The sequence below is a fragment of the Lissotriton helveticus genome, chromosome 3_1 (assembly GCF_964261635.1).
Source record: "Lissotriton helveticus chromosome 3_1, aLisHel1.1, whole genome shotgun sequence".
NCBI lineage: Eukaryota > Metazoa > Chordata > Amphibia > Caudata > Salamandridae > Lissotriton > Lissotriton helveticus.
In genome coordinates this window covers 1,838,889,140-1,838,911,443 of record NC_136061.1, presented here as the reverse complement: position 1 = coordinate 1,838,911,443, position 22,304 = coordinate 1,838,889,140, and the positions used below count along the sequence as shown (strand labels likewise).

The 22,304-nt window shown below is 44.4% G+C and overlaps 1 protein-coding gene across 1 annotated transcript in view; it reads left to right on the top strand.

Annotated features, from left to right (window-relative positions):
• The window catches only part of LOC144823882 (mucin-5AC-like), a 663,881-nt gene that overhangs the window by 130,881 nt on the left and 510,696 nt on the right, over positions 1 to 22,304 (top strand). The window contains exon 9 of the mRNA XM_078682770.1: positions 4,283 to 4,393. Within this exon, the coding sequence (XP_078538896.1) occupies positions 4,283 to 4,393 (111 nt within the window). The remainder of the gene's footprint in view (positions 1 to 4,282; positions 4,394 to 22,304) is intronic.

Below are 22,304 nucleotides of genomic sequence, written 5' to 3'. Positions count from 1 at the left end.
GCATATTATTTTGTTTTGTGATATTGCAGTGATGCTTCTGTTAAATTGTAATACCCCATTTGCGTCCTTTGGGGTTTAGACAATTCAGACCAGCTTTGTTTCATTTAGAATTTTTAGAAACCCCTTTATCCTGTTCGTTGCGGCAATGTTTATCATTATGGCATTCATCTTTTTTTATAGTGTTATGTTTATAATATGTATTTCAAGATCTTTTTTTATTTATCTGGTATTTAATGATTTATGTGATATTTGTGTTGATGGTTGTATGTATGTTTTTATTTTCACAATAAACACATTTACTACTGCTACTACTACTACTACTACTACTACTGCTACTTCTACTACTACCACCATATACATACTTGTATACCTACATGCATACATACATACAAACATAAATACATACAATAAGGAAAATTGAGTGATTTCTTAATAATGTAATTAACAGCACCACATTTGCCAGTACCTTCATCAAATATTACAGTGACATTGATTTGCCATTCCTCTAAGTGCACAAAATACATGTGTTTAATGAAATAAAACTTGCTATTTCTGCTTTTCTCTCAGTATTTAATTCAGTATTCCAGATTGTGGTCAATTCTAGACAGGATTTGGGAAAGGCTTTTCTAATGGGCGTTCCTCCATCTTCTCTTGCCCCTTTAAAATATTTATTATTCAGCATCATTATTGGTGGCCGGAGGTTGGAGATTTAATCACATTGGCTTTGTCTTGTTTTCCCTGCACAAGCTTCTCTACAAGTTTTTTATTGTGTTTAACTTGGTTTGTATTGACTGAAAGGCATCTGTCCTTTAAAAACTTGGGGGCATATTTACAGGCCCCTATCGCCACAGGAACGTCACTTTTATCGACATTCCTGTGGAGATAGGGGCTTTACCTTATTCACAAGGCGGCATTAAGCCACTTAACATGGCTTAACGCCACCTTATAAATAAGGCACCCTTTCTCACTATACTTAGCGTGAAAAGGGTGGGCAATGGGTGTTGCTGTGGTTGTTCCGTGGAGTTAGCCTTCTTGGCTCAACTCCACGTTCCTCCACTTTCGTTGTAAATATGCCCCTTGGATTTTAGGCACAGACGTGTTGGACCCTGGGTGACTCTAGGCTTATCAAGAGGAAGTGCTTTCTTTGGGTGGGGATTCCCAACCACAGACGAGTAAAATATTCGAATTTGGAAGGGCTGGAATCCTATTTTCTTTTATTAGCCTTTGCTGAGAAGATAGAAAGCTAATTTGGCTGCTTATCTTATGTCCTCATTTTATTTTGTACTCTTGTTTTTATTATTATTATTTTTTTATTGGATATTGCTTCTTTAGTCATGGGTTTTATTTCATGTTCCCATATATTGTATTGATTGCTTTATATTAAGTTAGGTGTGTTTGTAATGCAGTGCTTTCCTTTAAGATGAGGGTTAAGGTGGTTGGTGTACTTGTTAAGTAAGGTTGTAGAAGATGGCCTTTAATAGATCCAGTATTTAGAAAGGGCAGAAAACTTGGACAAGAAAATTAATACATTGCTTTGTAAAGAATTGTAGAGGTACTATAGTGTTAAAGAAAGGAAATGTGTTGAGCAATGGAACATATAGTGTTATGAGAACGATTCCGGGGTATAGGATGAGCACAACAGTGAAGGGGTTAAGATGCATGTTGTTATGTTATGTTAATAACTTTTATTCAGCGCACAGCTGCCCCAGCAAAGGGGCGTCCTGGCGCTTGATCAAGTACCACAACATAACAGATCGCCACTGAGAAGAAGAAATTAGTTAACGGAGGTGAACAGATGGGTCTTAATCGCCCGTCTGAAAAGAGTCAGGCTATTCAGGGCACGGATATGGACAGGAAGAGAATTCCATAATCCAGCCGCCATAACACAGAAAGAACGACCTCCTATCCTACTCAATCTAAATCTAGGCACGTTCGCCAGGTAGAGGGATTCCGACCTGAGAGACCGCCTGGGGACATAAGGGGAAACAAGGCCCAACAAGGCGGGGGGAGACGAGAGTTTCAGGATCTTAAATGTCAAACAGAGTGCCTTAAATTTGATTCTCTGTCTGACCGGCAGCCAATGCAGGGAGGTCAAGACTGCCGATACAGAGCACCGTCTCGGGAGGCCTACAATGGCCCGCGCAGCGGCATTCTGCACCCTCTGCAGTCTAGTCGCCTCGACCTGATTAACGCCGAGCAACAGAGCACTCCCGTAGTCCAGCCGGGAAAGAATGGAGGCTTGGACCACCAGTTGCCGAGTGGGGGGGTCGAAGAATTTAAGGACCGGTCTTAGTCCTCGCAGAATCCCATAACAGGTGGCTGCGATCTTCTTAGTATGGCTGGTAAAAGAAAGGTTGGAATCCAGCCAGACCCCCAAGTTCTTCACTTCAGCCGCTGGAATGGGAGTCACCCCCAGCTCAGGAGGCCACCATTGATCTCCCCACAAATCCGCTTGCTTTCCTAAAATCAGGACTTCGGTTTTCTTGGCGTTTAACTGTAAACAGTTAATACGCATCCAGTCCGCCACGGCAAGAAGCCCTGCGCGAAACCTGGGGGCAGTCACCTCAGGGTCCCCACTGAGTGTCACCGCTAGCTGCGTGTCATCGGCATAAGATGTCATGGTTAAGCCAGATTGTCTAACTACGGCAGCTAGCGGTTTTACATACAAGTTGAACAGCGTGGGGCTCAACGCCGAACCCTGAGGGACTCCTAACCCCAGAGGATGGAACGAGGACTGACCAGGAGGAATGGCCACTTTAAAAAACCGGTCCGAAAGGAAAGAGCGGAACCATTGAAGAGCCTTGCCCTCAAGTCCCACTTCCTCCAGCCTCCGCAACAAGATGCCATGAGACACAGTATCAAACGCGGCGCTCAGGTCTAACAAAAGGAGCGCCGCTGTCTGCCCCACATCCAGCACCGAACGGAGATGTTCGCTCATAAAGAGCAGGGCCGTTTCGGTGCTGTGTTGTGCCCGAAAGCCATTCTGACTCTCGTCAAGAATATTATTACGAGAGAGATGGGCAGACAAGATGGAATTTACATGTGCCTCAGTGACCTTGGCGGTCCAGGGCAGGAGGGAGATGGGGCGATAATTCTCAGGGAGCAGAGGGTCTAGACTAGGCTTCTTCAATATAGGGCTGACCACAGCTTGCTTCCAAGAAGCAGGAACCACGCCTTCCGCGAGAGAAAGATTAATCAGGTCCAGTATGGGTTCACGACACAGGGGCGGAAGGAGAGTGATAAGCTCTGGCATGAAGAAGGAATGTCCCCTGAAAAAGGTAGTCAGTGAATAAGTAGAGTGGATGTACCCCTGTACATAAAGGGCCAGATTCACAAAGGAAATGTACACTTTTGAGTATGTTTGCTACTTTTTGGCTATTCGCAAAAGTATAAATTTACTTCGAAAGTGTAACTTACATGCCTCCACCAAAATAAAGGGTAACAAGACTACTTTTTGGATATTCCCATGTTACACTTTTGGAGTGAATTACACTCGGAATTTGTGAAAAACAAAAAGTAATAAACTTACTCAAAAGTATAAATGACCAAATAGTATGTAGCTCCCAGACCCTTCAGTTTGATAACATTGAAAGTTACCTTTGTGAATCATGCTCAAAAAAGGGAAAGTCCTCCTCCTCAGCCCAGCAACTGCCTGTAGGACGAAGAAGCCTTAGGAACGCCAACAGTTTAGCTTGGATTTAGATTCCTGACTCTTACATTAAAATAACTGAAGCAATGTAAAACAAAACAAAAAAACAGTATTTCTTTCTATATACAGTGCCTCTAAGAGGTAAAATAAAATGTATGTGAGACAATTCGATGTAGTTTTTTATTATACTGTAATCACTACATATGGGGGGGGGGATAAATTATCAAACAGCCAATAGCATGAGGTGAGAAGAAAATAGTCCTATGGGATCACCCAAAGCCCATGTGTGTATTTTTTATGGAGCTTCTTTTTAGTGACATTTATGACTTAGGCAGCTCAGTAAACACAATGATAAAATGAATGGGGTTTGCATTTTACTCCACAACATTTATGTTATAACAAATGTCTGCAACAGGAACTTTCACAGTCTAATTGTACACCATTGACTCATCAGTTATTATTATGTGTCCGATTCAGATATTACATGATTTTTACCTAACGAAATTCCCCATCCCCTGGGTGAATGTCCATCTACTGAGAAGGCATTAAATATACAAAATGCACATAAGTATTTGCTTTAGTAATTTCATTTAAATAACAATATAAATGAGCTGGCTGTGTCTCTTTTCTTAGACATGTGGAGACAACACATTCACCATCTTGGGAGAACTGCGCAAGTGTGGCCTGACTGACACCGAGACTTGCCTGAAAAGCATCCACCTTCAGCTCACTGGAGGGCAAACTGTAAGTGTAAGGGGAAGTAGTGCTGGCACATTACGTTTTCTCAGCTGTAGAAGTCCAAAGAAGTTTCACACAATAAATGATTAAATGGGAATTGTGCTGCAGTACATAACATATGTGTGGACGTTATAGGGAGCGCCTGATCCCTGCTGAAACTCAAAGATAACTATTGTCTCCCTGGATCTAAGTCCAACAGCCCTAACCTTAAGGTTCCTTAAGGTGGCTGCTCACTGCACCCAATTTAGAGTTGGTAAGTAAATCCTTTAGAGATCAATGCATGTTGAGCTCACAGTATGGTGTTTGTACTGCAAAGACCAGAATGTCATAGTTGAAAATCCAAGGTAAACTAATACTTCCCTTTTATTCCTCATTCAAGACTGGGAATGTTTTCCATCACTGATCTGTAATCTCATTTAGCAAGCATTGGTAGCTGATAAATTTCAGAAAAAAATCTTTCTGTGACAAATCTAAACATGCTGCTCCAGCCTGACATCTTCTGTATATTAATTTAGTTGTGGTACTATTTGCTTTAATAATCATTTTGGTCATTAAAATCAATCAATCAATCAATCAATCAATCAATCAATCAACAGGCTTTATTCGGTTTTAAAAATAAACCATAAAAGCACACAATTAAAACGTATAATAAATACCATATCTAATATATCACAGAGAAAAACATATGAATCTATCCAAAATATAAATGAGCTGGCTGTGTCTCTTTTCTTAGACATGTGGAGACATCACAATATTAAAATTGTACAATGTACTTTAAAAACATTCATAAACATTTTCTAAAATCTTTCTACAGTTGGGACATGACATTAGTGACATTAACAATCTCTACAATGTTTAGTGCGATCGGCAAAGCTTTAATCCCTGTGCAATATTTAAAGATGGTCCTGAAACAACAATGTTTTCTTGTGACACAGGGCAAATTTTCAGAATAAAACTTATGCAGAATCAGACAGGGGGTGAGCTAAGATGCTGAAGAAAAACAGGGCAGGTCTACATGTAACAAACCCGAGCTTCTCAAAATATAAATTAAAAAGCACTTAGTGAATTCGACATAAAATGTACAGAAAAAAGTGAAGTGCAATCAATTGTGGGTGGAGGATTCATCACAAGAACTGATCAAAATTGACAACTGATCATACTGTTCCAAGGGAAAACACAGATAACAATGTATAGTATCAAATCTAATTTTGACGGGAAGGGACCAGCAGTCCCAACTGTTGGTAACCATGCCCAAATAGGATTCAGCTCCTGTGGTCATGCAGATATTGAGATGCTCATGGTTGTTACCCTTGGCTAATTCCATGGCCTCCCTCTCCTCCCTCCTGAGGGCAAAGAAGTTTGCTGTAAGACAACATTTGTCCTTAAAAGTTGGATTTTGAAGGTTTGAGAAAAGTGAGGGTCTGACCAATTTATTTGCCACAGATTGAATATATGAGAGCCTAGGAATTCGATGCCCACGATCACAAGACAGGCAGTCTTTGATGATATCCTTATTTAGAGCCGCTTGAAGGTTCCTCCAAACTGAACACCCTAATAACAATGTGGCCAAATTAATAGTCCTTCATGTAAGCAAGATCGACCTCCTCGTGAATTGCAAGAGTTGGAGAACTTGCTGGCAGGACCAAAGGTTGTCTGCACACCCTGTTCTCCTCCAGATGCTGTGATCTTACATCCTTGTATCCCCATACCCCAGAGTCATAAAACATAACAGAGTTGCACTTTCTAGTGGAAAACTTCTAACAAGGGGCCAAATGGTTTGCTGTTGATAGAGAAAGCCAAATAAATAAAACCCTACAGAATTGGAAACCCTCAATATCTGCTTGGGTAGGCATGGAACCCAACAGACATTGGAGTCAAATATGACGCCTAGGTAAGGGAACTCAAGCATTCTGGACTTGTGTTTCCCCTGTAGGGCCAGGATGTGGCACTTGAGATGTGAAAGGCTGCAAGCCATGACTAAGGTCTTGGAGGAGTTGGTTTCAAGATTTAATTTGGACATAAAATCAGCAAAGGTGCCCAACAGAATATTTATTCCATTAGGATTACTTGCCATAAACATGGCATCATGTGCATACAGTAGGACAGCGACCACCATGTCCTTAACCCTCAGCATGCACCTGCTTCTGTTAAGTCAGTTTGCCGTACATGGACGAGCACACAGCCATGTCTCACACCCAAAGAAATGCTGAAAGCGTCAGTACATTTGCCATTGATGTTGTATCTTACAAAAGCTTCAATGTCACAATGGAGGGCTCGAAAAAAGGTGACAATACTGTAATTCACCTCCAGACCCAACAAAATATCCGATAGCTTAGATCTCACCATGCAGTCGAAGGCGCAGGAGAGACCCATGAAGGCCAGATAGATGGAGCCACACTTAGCAATCACATATTTGCTAACCAATAGATGGAGATTAAGACATTGCTCCATCATACTTAGACCATCACAGAATATATACTGCACCATTGAAAGGAAATTATTTTTGACCATTCTTGAGGTCAAAAGCTTAAGCATAACCCTCCCCATGACCTTCACAACCAAATCCAAAAGAAAGATTGCCCATTGGCAGCTAAGGCTGGCATGATTTCTCTTCGTAAAAATTGAAATAACAATGGCACAATGACATGCAATGCCAAAAATTTTAAAACACAATGGTGCATGAAGCGTTGATATAGCTTATAATTAGTTGCCCACCCGGCCTTGGGGTTTCATTGGCCGGACTAGCTGTAATAGTCTTAACTCAATCAGTCTTAACTTTTTTTGATCATAAAAGTACAGACAAATATATATAAACGTACAAAACATCATGGCAGGTCTAAAATGAACTACTCCATACATCTTAATGAAAGGGCCAGTACATTCTGGTTTAAAAGGAGAACTAAAAGAACCACACAGAAATCCCTCGAATTGGCTATATAAACAAATCCTTAGGTTCCAATTTAGCAGCATGGTGAAACTCTTCCATACTCTCCCACATTACTTCACCAGGGCAAAGATCATTTACATTTCATACTTAGAATCGAAGAAGAGGGAAAATACATATTATCCCTCATTTCATTTCTAGGCTTTTTAGACCCAATAGAGAACAGCACCAATACAGGAAACGTGTACAAGGATTAGGTCAAATAATATACGATCCATATGCAAAAGTTTGACACATCACAAAATCAATGGATTGTCTGTTTCCTCCTATATGGTTATCATTTCATGTCCTTATCATATGCATGAACACACTTAGGTCTCCAGATCCAGGCAGCCAAAAGATACTTTGCACCTGCGAAGACTACCAGCCAGGAGCTGTCTCTTCTTAGTGCACCTAGATACTTCCTTACACCCAGGATCCTACACAGCAGAAATAGCCATTTTCTCTGTACATCATATCTCCTGGACAAAATGTAATATGGTTCCTGATGGTCCCCTGCACACCAGACACTCATTGATGTTGTTTTTCCCATTTTCCCATTTATCACAATATATTCAAATACAGAGACTCTGGTACCTAAATTAAAGGAACAATTTCCGAGTCGGAGGAGAGGTAATCTCATCAATCGACTTCTCATATCTCCGTAGGATTTTAAAATAATAAATTCCAAGGTATGGGAGACCCCCACATCTACGAACTGTTTCCACAGATACTTGGTCTCAATCTTCTAACTGGATAGCCATTATAGAGATGGCACCAAACTCCTCCGGTGTTGCTCAGAACATCTCCATCCCCAACTTCCTGAGCATTGACCTTACATGCATAAACCATGGTACATATTATGTCCTAGATAAGGCCAAGACATCCTTTAGGATTTTTCTATCTGCTCCTAAAGCCAATGAGTTCCATATCCTATACCAATAAATCTGTGGCCTTAACTCTGACTTCCAGGACATTTTTCTAAAAGCCAGATCAAGATATAAAAGAGTCAGTGGTGTGCTCTCTGGGAGGGCAAAGAGGACCTCATGAACCTGGTTCCTGTTAAATGTTAAAATATTACAGTTAGCGTGGCCCCAGATCTCTGCACTTTACTAGACAGCTCCCAGTGCTTTTACATTATAAATCTCAATTGACGGGCAGCTTTCTTGACCACTGTTCTTTTTAAAATCTTTGTCTCTCACGAGTCAGTGAGCAAACTGATTTTTAGACCTGCATGGCCCAATCCAAATTTGGTGTCAATCTTTTCCCTTAGTAATCAAAGTTAGAGAACTGCTCTATTGGGTCTGAGTCAGCGTTCAGCCGACATTTGTACTTATTGCTTCTTCTACGGTTGAATGACAAACATTTTCTTTTGTAGCTATTAAGTTCAAAATCACGTTTTATTTTAAAAAAGTTAGTTATTCAGGAGTTGTTGGAGTCCTTTAAATGATTTGGAGATCAGGAGAGTGTCATCCACAAAGAGTAAAGCAAGTACTCTCCTTTCTCCCACCTTGTGTGAATCACAACCCTCCTTGTCCAACTGATTTACTACATCGTTTACATATACAGTGAGACTAGAGTGGGGGCTATGACAGAACTTTGCCTGCCCCCCCCCCCACTGAATACTTATAGGTGAAGTGAGCTGCCCCAGGTTCCCCTCCTACCTCATGCAATTATCTTTGTGCAACCGTACCAAAATCGCAAGTAGGTTGAGAGGGATGCCCATACTATCTAATGTGGACCACAGCATAGCCCTATGGACTAAACTGAAGGCTTCCCTTTGGCCAATGAGGGCAACAAAAAGACAGCATCCATTTACCACTAAAAGCTTCAAAAAAAGGCAATTAAAGTGAAATATCTGATTGACTGTACTAATATCACTCCTAAATTCCTCCTGTGGATCAGATAGTATATTTCTTTCCTGGATTCTTTTTTTCCTGGATCAAATCCTGGAGATGCACCAGAATCTTTTTACAGAAGATCTTCTGTGAAGCGTCTATCATTCTGATTGGTCGATATTTGCTTGGGACTCTATGCTGCCCCTTCTTGTGGATTAGAACGAGCTCTGCAATGCACTAAGTTTTATGAATTGGCATGCCCTTCAAAATGGCATTCGAAAAATGGCTTATGTAGGGTCACCAGACTTCCAAGTTAGATTTAAGAAGCTCATTTGGAATACGGTCAGGCCCGGGTGCTTTTGCTAATAAGCTAGTTCTAATAGCATCTTCAGTCTCACTTAGGGGCCTATTAGGATGGCGGACGGATCTGCGTCCGTCCGCCACCCCCGAGGCGGAGGGACCGTCCGCAGGCGCAGCGGCGGTCCCTCCGGTGCAATTAGGATGTGACCACCACCCTGGCGGTCACATCCCGTATCTTTAACCTTGCGGCGGGTGCTGCTTGAAGCAGCACCCGCCGCAATGTTAAAAATGCATGTTTTACATTTACATGCACAAAGCGTCAGGCACCGTGTGGTGCCTGCCGTTTTGTGCATGTTAATGCTGGGGGGTACCATAGGTAGCCCCCATGTGCACCCCCCCCTGACACCCTGGGGGCCCACAACGGGCCCCCAAACACCAAAGACCACATGCTTTTCCACGGCGGAAAAGCCGTCGTGGAAAAGCATGTTTCAATGCACATCGTAATTTGGCTGACGGTGTCTTGCAGTTTCCGCCACCAAATAGTCCTCCACATCCCGCGGATCAGCGGCGGACGGACCTGCCATCCACTGCTGGTCCCACCGCAATCCCACCGCCATCCTAATCTGGCGGTGGGTGATGTCTGTGGCCGCAGCGGTGAATCCGCATCCTCCAGGCCGGCGGTGGTTTCCGCCGGCCCGGAGGATGCGGATTCACCGCCATCCTAATCGGCCCCTTAGTTTGAACACAAGGATATTATGTTTCTTTAATTGAATGCCAACTCAGGTTTGATGCCTACTCATGGTAACATTGTTACAGGACTATAAGTTACTAAAATGGGATGCCTTGTCCTCAGGTTGCACATGGTATCCAACTAACTTCTTGTCACCATTATTTCTCATCACCAAGCATACCCAAAAGCTTGCATTATCTTTTGCCATCATGGCGTGAAACAACTGGGCCCAGAATGCATCTTTCCAGGATCTTTTAGCAATCTCCAGTTCTTTTTTATATAGTGCCCTTCACACCACAAGCTGAGACCTGCCCTTAGACTTGGCCATTGCCAATAGTTGAACGTTTGCCAGCCTAGATCCTTTGGAATACCAGGGAGCTTCCTTCTGGATTTTGTGATTTCACTTGATTGTCTTGCACCAGCCTCTCCCTTATACTATTAAAGAACACCTAATGGATCGTTGTCAGAAGCAGACCTCTATCTTCTGGGGCTAAATTTCCCAAACCACAATCAGCTCTTTAGCCTCAGCAACCGCTTCCTCCAGGGCTTTTGGATGTTTTTCACCCCATCCCCATCTAATTATTTTTCCATTGTTGGAGAGCTTTACACCCCTAACTTGTGTGAAACCCCGAATTGGTAGAACATTGGCAAGGGTACCCAGCATTGACAGGCTAAAAGCGTTCTGATCACTGTCTACCCTATCAATGACCACCATGTCCCTGTGCAGAATCCCTGCCCTTCAAGCAAATTAAAAAGTAATCTAATCGGCTAGTATAGCCTGGCCTATTAAAACATGTTTCCCGTTAATATCAGATAAGGGTCTACCGTTTGCTGTTCTAAGATTAAAATTCTGCGTTAGTGCAAGTAGCTGTGCAGCTCTCTGCGGACCATTTTATAGAAGGTGGGTCTATGGGGGAATTCTCCATTTTGCAACCTCCTCTAGTGACATATCTTGATCAAATGACATGAGAGGTTCAAAAGTGGAGTTTAACTCACTATGATCTCACCTTTACCCTTGTAGTCAGAGAGAAAATCCTCTATAGTACTTGTGGCTTGGTTCTCCTCTTTCCGCCCAACAACCCGATTTAACACATTAAACAGCACTATAGATTTGCCACAGCAGAGGTCCACCCTTTTAGGCAACACATCTTGGGGAGTAACTGGTAGGATTCTTACTGAACATTGTAGGTCTGTCCCCACCCATGTTACAAAACCACCTCAATGGGGTTCCCCTGGATGACCCTATTGAATTCACACTGAATGAGGCATACCCTTTCCTAGCCGCAGGTGAGACACTCAATGTCTTTTGGAGGAGTCAGATATCATGTTCGTCTATGAACTGTCCCTTAATTCTGTACCCCAATTTAGCACCTATCTCAGCCACGTTCCATGATAGATTTCATATTGGTTTGGTGGCAAGCTCCAAAGAAATCTCCTTACTACGAGGGATACAGCCCACCCCAGTGTATTTGATCTATTAAACTTGTCAGAAGCCATCAAAGAGCCATTTCCCCACTCATCACTGGGCCATTAGATGAGATTGGGCTGGTAGAAATACACCCTTTATCCACTATAGTAGATCTCATCCCCCCCTTAACCTCAGGACCAGTAGGTCCATGCCTGTCTTGACTTTTATCTGCGGGGTATGTATGGGCTGTAATGCTACATAGTCAATCGATATCAACCACCTAGGCCTTGTCCCTTCCATCTGGGGATGTACTGTACTTCAGGCCCATACCAATATCTAATCTGGATTTGGGTGTTAGCTTTCCTGATCCTATGGGCATCCATGGCCAATGGGCCATTGACCTGGCCATTCAAAACCACTCTCATTACATCATCAGGGAGACCAGAGATCACAATCTGCTCAATGCCTATGATGTCACTCTTCATGATTGAGTGACACCCCTTTACATTTCTAAACCAGTGAATGATTCTATTGGTAAGGGAATCTTGGTCTTCCCAACACCCCTGTGTGGCCTTAGGAAATAGGTATAGGAAGATCTGACTTTTTTTTTTTATATAGGCTAGATGCTAGGACTCCCTATCGCCAGACCTTCTCCTAGGGCAGTGAGGTGAGTGGTATGGATTGCAAGAATTGTTAGAGTCATTACAAGACCTGTGCTTCATTCCCTCCACATATTTATGTGCTCTTAGAACAGCAACCCATTACACATTTGCTGTTTAAACAAATCACCCTACCCCCATGGTCACACTTCTGCATTTGTCCAACGCACCAGATTTATAAGTGGAGTCAGGGCGTGGGGTAGCCCATGCTATTAGGCCGTGTGCCTCATGGGTGTCTTGGGGTTAGATCTCATTTCCAATTGACATCTAGTAGGGGGATTCAGTATGGGGATATCCCCCCCGGGTCATAGCAAACATAGAGCTCTTTCAATCCACCTTAATTGATTTAGTTTTATCAATTTTCCCTACTTAATAATCACCCTTAGGTACTGAACCTCACCCCTTAGCCCCTCAATCATCTCCATTAGTTTTGCAACATCTTGGGAGGTATTATGCTGGTGGACATGGCCAGCTGTAGCACACACCCCTCCTGCAAACAAAGAGCATCACATCTATTTTCACATAAAACATCTGGATTAACTAGAGACACTACATTGTCCCTGGAGTCATTGCCATCAATACTGCATTACAAATTCAAGCTCGAAGAGGTTTTGAGACAGGGTGGAGTCAAAGATTTCTTCCCGGTGAAAATGTCTGGGACCCCATTCTTTGGCCTTTTCCACTTTACATAACCCGGTTTGGAATTTAGCAAGGCAGATAGTGCAGAGTAGTCCAGGGATTTTAATATCTCTTCAGCTTTAACTAAGAAGCCATCTATTCTGTCTATTACACAATTTGCTCCTGGTGAGCTGGGACCTTCCTTTGCAGTTGGTAGCCTGTTTATTGCCTCTGTGGTCTTTCTCTTCCCCATTGCAGCATAAAAAAAGGTCTCGAACCAGTTTGCTTAAAATTTACACTCAACTTATTAAAAAAGGACAGGAAGAACCTGCCCAGAAAAAATAGCCTAAATTACCTTCGATAGGGAGAAGACTATATCAAAGGGTGAGGGGGAAATGTGAACATTGTTAAACGTGGTGAGAATGATAGTGGGGTCATAGAATTTATGGAACTGATCCAGCCACTGATCTGGGCTAATGTTAGTGCTCTTATTCTGCAACTTTAAATCATTTAACGTACACCAGAATAGGCAGGTAGTGCAGCTCTTGCAGGCAGCCACCAAACTGAACCAGGTGTCGGCCTGCACTCCCCCAAAATGCCTGTTTATAAATTCTACGGCAATCAGAGTCCTATTTTTTGGTGTAGCATGAAGGGCCTTCCTGAGCTGTTTGTTGGCTAACCTACAAGTATCATGAAACCAACATGGACGTATTTTAGGCCTAATCTTAGATGGTCTAGAAAGTACTTCTTTAACTACAGAGCTCAGCCTGACAAAAGAATGTATACCTGTGTAGCACTCCTGGGTCGTCTGGAGACAGTTAAAAATTAAACCCAAATGTTCTAAACAGAATTCCTTGATAATCTCAGTCATATTGACCAAGTGCCAGGCTACTATTCTTCCCTGGTTGCATGTTGAATAAGTTCCATGTGCTATCCTCAACTTAACAGGGCTATTCCTCAGCCTCAGTAGAAAGATATTCAAAGCATTATGGTCAGTCAAAACGGAAGGTACAACAGACCCATCAGTGACCTGGTTCATAATAGCCTGTGAAGAAGAGTTGAAATCAGTAGTAGTGGCGTGTCCCTCTCACTTATATGTGGCAATTTTGGGATATGGTTGGTCGGTCACTTCCAGTGGATTACAAAGGTCAAGATCAACCATATAGTAATATTGTTCTCAACACTTTCGGTTTTAGCCTAAGGGAACCTCTTCACCCCAAGTGAGCCCAAACAAGTTTTGCCCGTTGCCCAGGGGGGGAAATTCCCAAGTTTAACATTAAAACCCCGAATTAAAATAAGATTAAATTCTAAACCATCCTCCGCTTGATTGCTGGCAAGTTCATTAATAAATGACAACACATCAGCATAATGACGATTGCTAGTGTGAATAAAATGATCATTGTATAAAGTAATGACACAAATACCAAAGTTACACAACCACTTTAAAAAAGGCTTGAATCAGGCTACACTCACAGGGGATCGGAACAAGGAGACAATGAAGGCTTATCTTAAACCAGTCAGATAGGGCCGCTTTAGCACAACCAGAGGCAACAAGAGTAGCAGCAACAGAAAAACAGCAAAAACCTTTACAAAAACACTGGATATTGACCATGTCTGCTTTAAGAGAATAATATTGTAAGTCTAGATGAATCCCACTTAATTGTCCATAGCTAGTTTTGCTTGAAGCGATATTCTAGCTCAAAATGTTTACTTTACCTAATGGCTTAGGAGTAGCCAAAACCAAACACCTATTCAGCACAACAGATTCAGGACAATTAATAGTGTCAAAGAAGCTAACAGACGCACAAGAATTGCAAGAGAGGCCACCTTGCTGGGCCCTAAACCTCATGATTCCGACCTTTCACAGGTCAGTTGTTACTAGAGAAGTCAGATAGTACTGAAAACCTGTTGGTAAGAGGTAAAGCACAGCTGTGGTAGTCCTGGGGGAGTTTATACACGGGTACAGATTTAAGCCTATGAGGTTGGTAGAAACAACCCAATAGCATAACCCTAATCCCAGGAACAGCCGAGGGGTCAAGGTATTGACCCTGCAGAATATTGGTCACGGTAACTGGGCTTTTGAAATTAACAATAATACAATCTCCAGGGAACTCTTTGGCCAAAGGTCCTAACCATTCTACTCTCTGTGCAAACATGATTTGATTAAACAACCTGTTCTTGCAAATAAGGTTAGTATGAAACCAGTGTGTGGCCATGTTTATCAGCTGGATGTTGTCTTGCTGTCAGGTTGGCCTAAACATGGAACGTTTGCCAAGGTTAACCACAAACGTTCAAGCTGCTGTTGGCAGATTACATGTGGGGGAACTATAGTATTTCTCCTTCCTCCAATTGGCTTTATCAGGCTGATGGGGTGAAATGTCAGCCCTAGACCTAGAGGGGGCATACCCAACAGGGCCAGCAGCAGATACTGCTGCGGGGACTAAGAGAGGGACTGGTGGATCAAAAACAGAGGTCACTGATCTGGACACTTGGACCCCCGGGCCAGCAGCAGCATCCAAGTTAGAGTCGACATTACCAGCCACAGGGTACTCAATGACAACTGAGGTACCACACCCACCATACCTTGCCAAATCAGGGGAAGCTTGGTTTTAATGAAGTCTTAACGCTGATTTACGGGATTAGAACAAACCTCAACACTCTGTTTAAAATGTTAACACATGTCCTTAATCAAAGCACTCTTGAAGTTGTCTATATGATCATGAAAAGCAGCCAAAGGTGAAGTGAGCGATTTTGCAGACAAATTTCCCAATCCAGATTCTGTAGTTTTCGGGTTATTTATTATTTCGCCTGCCTAAAATGTTTCACAGCACACTTCAGTGTCGGGGTGGCAGAGCAGGATTGCTGTCTGAGGGAACCCTGTTAGATTTAGAAGTAGCAGAAGCATGAGCTTGGCCCATTTTGGCCCTCATGGAGTTACTGCTCACTGGAATGTCAAGAGTCCCCTAATTTTCGAGATTGAGCGATAAATGTCTCAAGAAAAGATGACTCAAGCAGTCAAAACCACTGGCATCAACTAATAAGAGTGCAAGTACATATGATCACAGATCAGCAAAAACTGAACCAGAGATAAGCAACAGTAATCTACATATATGTGGATGATACTGGGTGACCAATAGGGGGTGGCTCAACCTCCTCCAGGCTCTGCTGAGCGCAGATGGGCTGCTCTTGGCCCAGTGTTCGCCTGCTCATGTATCGTGTCAGCGAGTCTCCAAGAGCTCAAAAGGGCACAGGCAGGTCAAGCCCCTCCTCTTGGGCTTGCAAATAACTTTAGGGGTTGTGGTCCCCCTGCTACCAATGCAGGCAAAATCGATGTCCCATGCCCACAGGTCTCCAAGCACTCAAAAGCAGTCCATGATGGTTGTTTCCAGTCCAGGGAGAACATGACCTGACAGTTCGGGCTGGGCTGTTCCCATGGGGAGCAGGGTCAAGACTCATTTGCATATGGCTGGGTCCAAACTGGGGTGGAGTGGTGAGTGAAAAAAATTATAGATTAAACCCAGATCTGTGACTGGGGTTTGTTTCAGCATTCCACCATCATTTGTTCTTTTTGCTTTTGTCACACTAAGTGGGAAGGGTATGGCCAGACGTGGGTCCTGTGCTCACTGTGCCACCAAATTCAATCTAGCCTGGCTTATGAGGGGCCGAAACCCCGAAACCAGTCCCAGGATGCGTATTTCTGGTCTAGAGAGGACCTGGACTGGCAGGTCTGGCTGGCCTATTCCCATGGGGAGCAGGGTCAAAACTGTTTTGCATATGGCTGGCCCCAGACAGGGGTGGCGTGGTGAGCAAGCAAATTATGGAATAAACCCAGATCTGTGACATGGGGTGAATGTTTGATTTGGTCAGCATTCTGTCCATCATCTGTTGTTTTTGCAAAAGCACGCAGGCAGGTCAATTCCCTCTGCGGGTTATGTTTCAGCCCCCACAATCACAGCAGCTGCAGTGGATGTCCCCAAGGACTACATAAGATATGTAGCCCTAGTTCCTCTCCGCTGGCCTCTATAGCAGTATCAAAATCGCAGGACCGAAGAGTGGAAAGCAACCCTACTCCAATTAGTGGTGCTTTAGCCAGTGACAATGGTAATGCCACCTTCCCTACCATTTACCCTGTTGTTTGTCACCTTTCATTAACAGAGAACCCCTTGAGGGGTGAAAGAGGCCTCTGGCAGGAGATACAAGTGCACCAGCTTCTGTTGCAATGCAGGGATTCAAAAGGGAGGAAATGATGGATGGAGAGGTGAGAGAGCTATGAAGTAAGCAAGCTGCACTGACACCTGGACGCTTCTACGCACCGGGGCTCAACACCAACGCCGCAGTGCCTAGTGCACTGTTGCTCATTTTCCTCTCCTTGTTCCTTGCTCCAAACTCCTCGCGATTCTATGGGAGCGGTCAGTGGTTAAAAACTGCCAACCACTAGGTGCCAATGCTTTAAGCACATCCAGTGACCCTTGCGGCCCCCTTACCCGTTGTCTACCATCTGCTACCCACCGCTACACGCTGCCTCTCAGGCTCCTTAATATCCAAAAGTCCAGCATACCACCTGCCCAGCTTCATGCTCAGCTGTCACCGAGTCTCGGAGTCTGTCTCAGCAGCGACAGCAGCAGAGCAGTAGTTGGCGAGCAGCCGGCCACCGGTGGTGCAGAGGAAATGGGTGTTTGCTTTTTCTTCAGAACACCTGAGCAAGACTTCGAAATACCAGGACACAACATGAACACTCTTCAAAATATGCCTCTACAGACTTTAGAATACCAAAGTACAACATAATTAAAGCTCAACACTCGTTTGCCAAGTAAAGGGGAATATTTATTGCAGCACGTTCCCATATATCAAATTGCAATAATGCACATGTAAAATAAATGCAGGGAGGTCTCAACTGGGCACAAAAGCCCTAGGCAGCACATCCACTCCCAGGAGAGTTCCTGTCAAAGCGCCAAGAGGTCTCGGTCTTTATACTCTTTACTAACATGGAGAAGCTCCCCTCCCTTCATCTGCACTGTAGGTGCTGGCTACACTCAATGTCACTCAATGGGCTGGCCAGGCTGCGATGAGAGCTGAGGCAGAATTCTTCACACTCTCATCCTTGGACACTGTATGCATTCCACAGTGTCTGTTCTTATCTCTCTCGCTCGATGTAGTGAGAAACATACACAATCGATGCGGGCAAGTAACCTAGGCCTGCCTGCATTCGAAGCTAAAAGGCCGAGGTCAGACAGACACAAGATGTAACCATGCTCACAACATGTAGTTAGAGTAAAGTGGAGTCAATGGTCAATACATGATCTCACAATGTATAACTGCCTGTAGCATTTTAGTGGGCACATCAAAGATGGCTGATGAGGGAGCTGGCGTGCAAAGTGCACTGCATGGACACCTCCTTCTGCCTTCTTCTCACTTAACATCATTAAAGGGTGTCATTTTGATTTTGTTAAGTCTCATACAACATTAGTTGGATTTCATTCCACAAATTTGGAGCACAATATGATCTCTAGCATTGTAACATTTTTGGAAGACCTGCTCAGACACTGCAGACTTTTCACTCTAGCTTTCATGTGTTCTCTAACTTAAAAAAGCTATCACAAACCACCCATCAAGCTGTTCTTTTTCATAACTGTATGCGTGCAGGGATTACACTTATTTCAAGCCTTTTTCTTTAATGGTTCAACTCTGAAAAGATGCAATTAATATAACAGAATATGTCAACAACAATTTAGGGATTAAGGCAAAACTGCCTGCACAACCATTAGAGTACCACACTTTAGTCTATAGAGAAGGTGCCAGTACCAGGAGCGTAATCCCTATACGACCCTAACAGGGATTTGAGGAAGCCCAATTCCCTTAGCAAGATACACACAAAATTTGGTCTGCACCCTTCAGAAATTCAAAACATTACAACGTCCAGACGACCACATTGTACTCGGAACCACGCTGACTTGCAGCTTTACTCTTTGGCCTGAAAACACTAATCGTGAACAAGTTAATTACCTACTGGATTCCTTATCTGAAATATAAAAGCAGCCCTGAAGAAGTCCGGTGACGGACGAAACGCGTTGGCTATTAGGCTATCTGCCTTTTTTGTACAATAATAAGAACATTAAATAAAGAATTGAACTGAAGCGAAGAATCTTCGTTTGCTGCTTCTTGGGAAAACGATTACCTGTTCTGTATTCAACATGATCACTATTGGATTTAAATAATGTTTTGAATTTTTAAAGGGTGCAGACCAAATTTTGAATATAACAGAATATACAGGGTCTTATGTCTGCTTCTGACCATTAAACACACATGGCTAATTTTATAAGTTCAAAGCCCAAAGTGTCACATAAAAAAATACGCCTCCATCCATGCCACCTCAGTACCGTTGCATGTCGAAGGATCATCTGACCCTTCTCCAACAGGAAGTTTCGGCACTCTTGGCCAGGGGGCCATTGAGTGAGTTCCTGTACCAGAAGTAGGTCATGGTTGCTATTCCCACTACTTTCTGGTGCCCAAGAAGGACAAAGGCCTGCTTCCTATCTTCGATCTCAGGAACTTCAACCACTTCCTCTGGAAGGAGAAGTTCAAAATGTTGATGCTAGCTCAGGTCCTGTCTGACCTTGACCCTGGAGACTGAATGGTAGCGTTGGACTTGCAGGACGCTTATTTTCACATCCCCGTCCTGCCGGCCCACCAGCATTACCTGCGGTTCACGGTAGACCATTAGCACTTTCAGTTTACTGTGCTCCCCTTTGGCCTTATCATCACCCTCGGGTGTTCATGAAAGTGATGGCGGTAGTCACAGCTCATCTACGCAGATCAGGGGTTCCAGTCTTCCCCAATCTCGACAACTGGCTGTTGAAGGCGGGCATTCCAAAGGCAGTCATCTCCAACCTCCAGACCAGAGTGGACCTCCTGCACTCGCTGGGGTTCTCTATCAACGAGCCAGAGTAACACCTGACTCGCTCTCAGAAGCTCCTCTTTATTTGAGTGGTTCTGGACACGACACAGTTTTGGAATTATCCTCCCGAACAGCGAGTCCAGGATATTCAAGCTATGATTCCGATCTTTCAGCCTCTATCCTGGGATTCGGTCAGAATGACCCGGAGGTTGCTGGGCCTCATGGCCTCTTGCATCTGCTGGTGGATCATGCCAGATGGCATATGCGGACTCTGCAGAGGGACCTGAAGTTCCAGTGGGCACAGCATCAGGAGAATCTGTCCGATTGCGTTGAGATCTCGGAGAGCCCTGCACGACAATTGCAGTGGTGACTGACGAACCAGGATTAGGTCAACGGCAGATCCATCTCTCTCCCTTCCCCAACCAGAGTTCACAGTGGTGACCAATGCATCACTTCTGGGATGGAGTGGCCACATTGGGGAGGTGGAGATCAGAGGCCTCTGTTCTCCGGCGGATCCCGGGCTCCACATCAACTTTCTGGATCTTCAGGTGATTCGTCTTGCACTCAAAGCATTCCGCCCCCCTGTTCGGGGAAGAGTAATGTAGGTGTTCACGGATAACACCACTGCCGTGTGGTACTGCAACTAAGAAGGCGGGGTGGGGTCTTGGACCCTATGTCAGGAGGCCCTCCGCCTCGGGACATGGCTAGCACATCAGGGCATATCCCTGGTGGTTCAACACCTGGCCGGTTCTCTGAATGCCAGGGCGGACAAACTCAGCCGCAGGTGCATGATGGATCACAAATGGCATCTTTACTCGGTGGTGGTGCAAGGCCTCTTTCGACAGTGGGAAGAGCCTTGGTTAGATCTATTCGCCACTGAAGAGAACGCGCATTGTCAGCAATTCTGTGCGTTGGAATTTCCAAGGCGGCACTCGCTAGGCGACGCTTTTGGTCGCGAGTGGAGCTGCGGTCTTCTATGCGCTTTTCTGCCTATACCACATCTGCCCAGAGTGCTGAAGAAGATCAAGCGTGACCGGGCCTAAGTCATTCTTGTGGTTCCGGATAGGACACAAAGAGTCTGGTATCCCAAGCTGCTCAACATAACCATCGATCCTCCAATCAGACTGCCTCTTCAGGAGGAACTTCTGTTGCAGCAGCAGGGGACGGACCTCCACCCGAACATGTCCAGCCTCCACCTCCTTGCATGGAGATTGAGCGGCAGCAGTGGACGTCATTTGACCTGCCTCCCGAAGTCTGTGTTGTTATCTCGGCAGCCAGGCATCTCTCCACTAAGACGGTATACACCTGCAGATGTAACACATTTGTGGCATGGTGCACAGCAAAGGCTGTGGATCCCCTTTCCGCACCTCTTTCCGAGGTTCTCTTGTTCCTACTCTCTCTTTCTTTGGCCCAGTAGGGCTCTATGCTGGGCACTCTAAAGGACAACCTCTTGGCCATTTTAACCTTCCTTATGCTTCCTGACCATCCTTCTATTTTCAAGTCCCCTGTTGTAAATCGTTTTCTTAAGGGCATTACTCATCTTTTCCCTCCGGTTCCCTTCCTAATGCCTCAGTGGGACTTGAACAGGGTTCTTACATATCTTATGTGCGCTCCCTTTGAGCCGCTACATAACTGTCCTCTTAGGCTTCTGACTTTGAAAACTGCCTTTCAGGTGGCCATTTCTGCGCTCAGGTTGAGTGAGCTCCAAGCTCTTTCTTCCAAGCCCCCCTTTCTGGCTGTTCATCTGGACAAGGTCATCCTTGGAACTAGACCTTTCTTTCTTCCCAAGGTGGTTACTTCTTTCCACATTGGCCAAACCATCTCTTTGCCCACCTTCTTTCCGCCTCCACAACCTTCAAAAGAGGCAGAGAGGCTCCAGGTCTGGATCCAGAACGTGCACTTTCCTTCTATTTGGATCGCACCGAACAATTCCGGGTGGACGACCAGCTTTTGTTGGTTACGTGGGCGTCAAGAAAGTTCGGGCCTCGCAAAAACGGACCATCTCCACGTGGGTCGTTTTGTGCATCAAAGCATGCTATTCTTTGGCAAAGAAGGAGCCTCCTGTGGGACTGCGCGCCCATTCCACCAGGGTGACGGCCGCTACCACAGCTTTGGAACGGGGACATCTATCAGGCAGTTATGTGGGCATCACTGTACAAGTACACCAAACACTACTGCCTGGACAGCCAAGTCCAAAGAGACAGCTTCTTTGGCTGTTCTATTCTCCAGGACTTTCTGGTGTGAACTCAGTTCACAGACCTACCTCTGTGGTTGGTATTGCTGGGGTATCTATTCCAAGGTAAGGAATCTATAACTAACTGTTTCTTTCAGATGAACAATTTACTTACCTTTGGTAACAATATATCTGTAAGAAAGATGGGTTAGTTATAGATTCCTTACCACCCCACCTATCCTCCCAGTACTGCAAACTGACTTCTAGGTTTAAGGACTTCCTTTTAGGGCCCTAGCTTTGTGCACCAGTGGTCAGTGTCTTGCAGAGATCTGCGATTCTGGAGTGGAAAGTCATGTTTAGAACTGACGTTAGC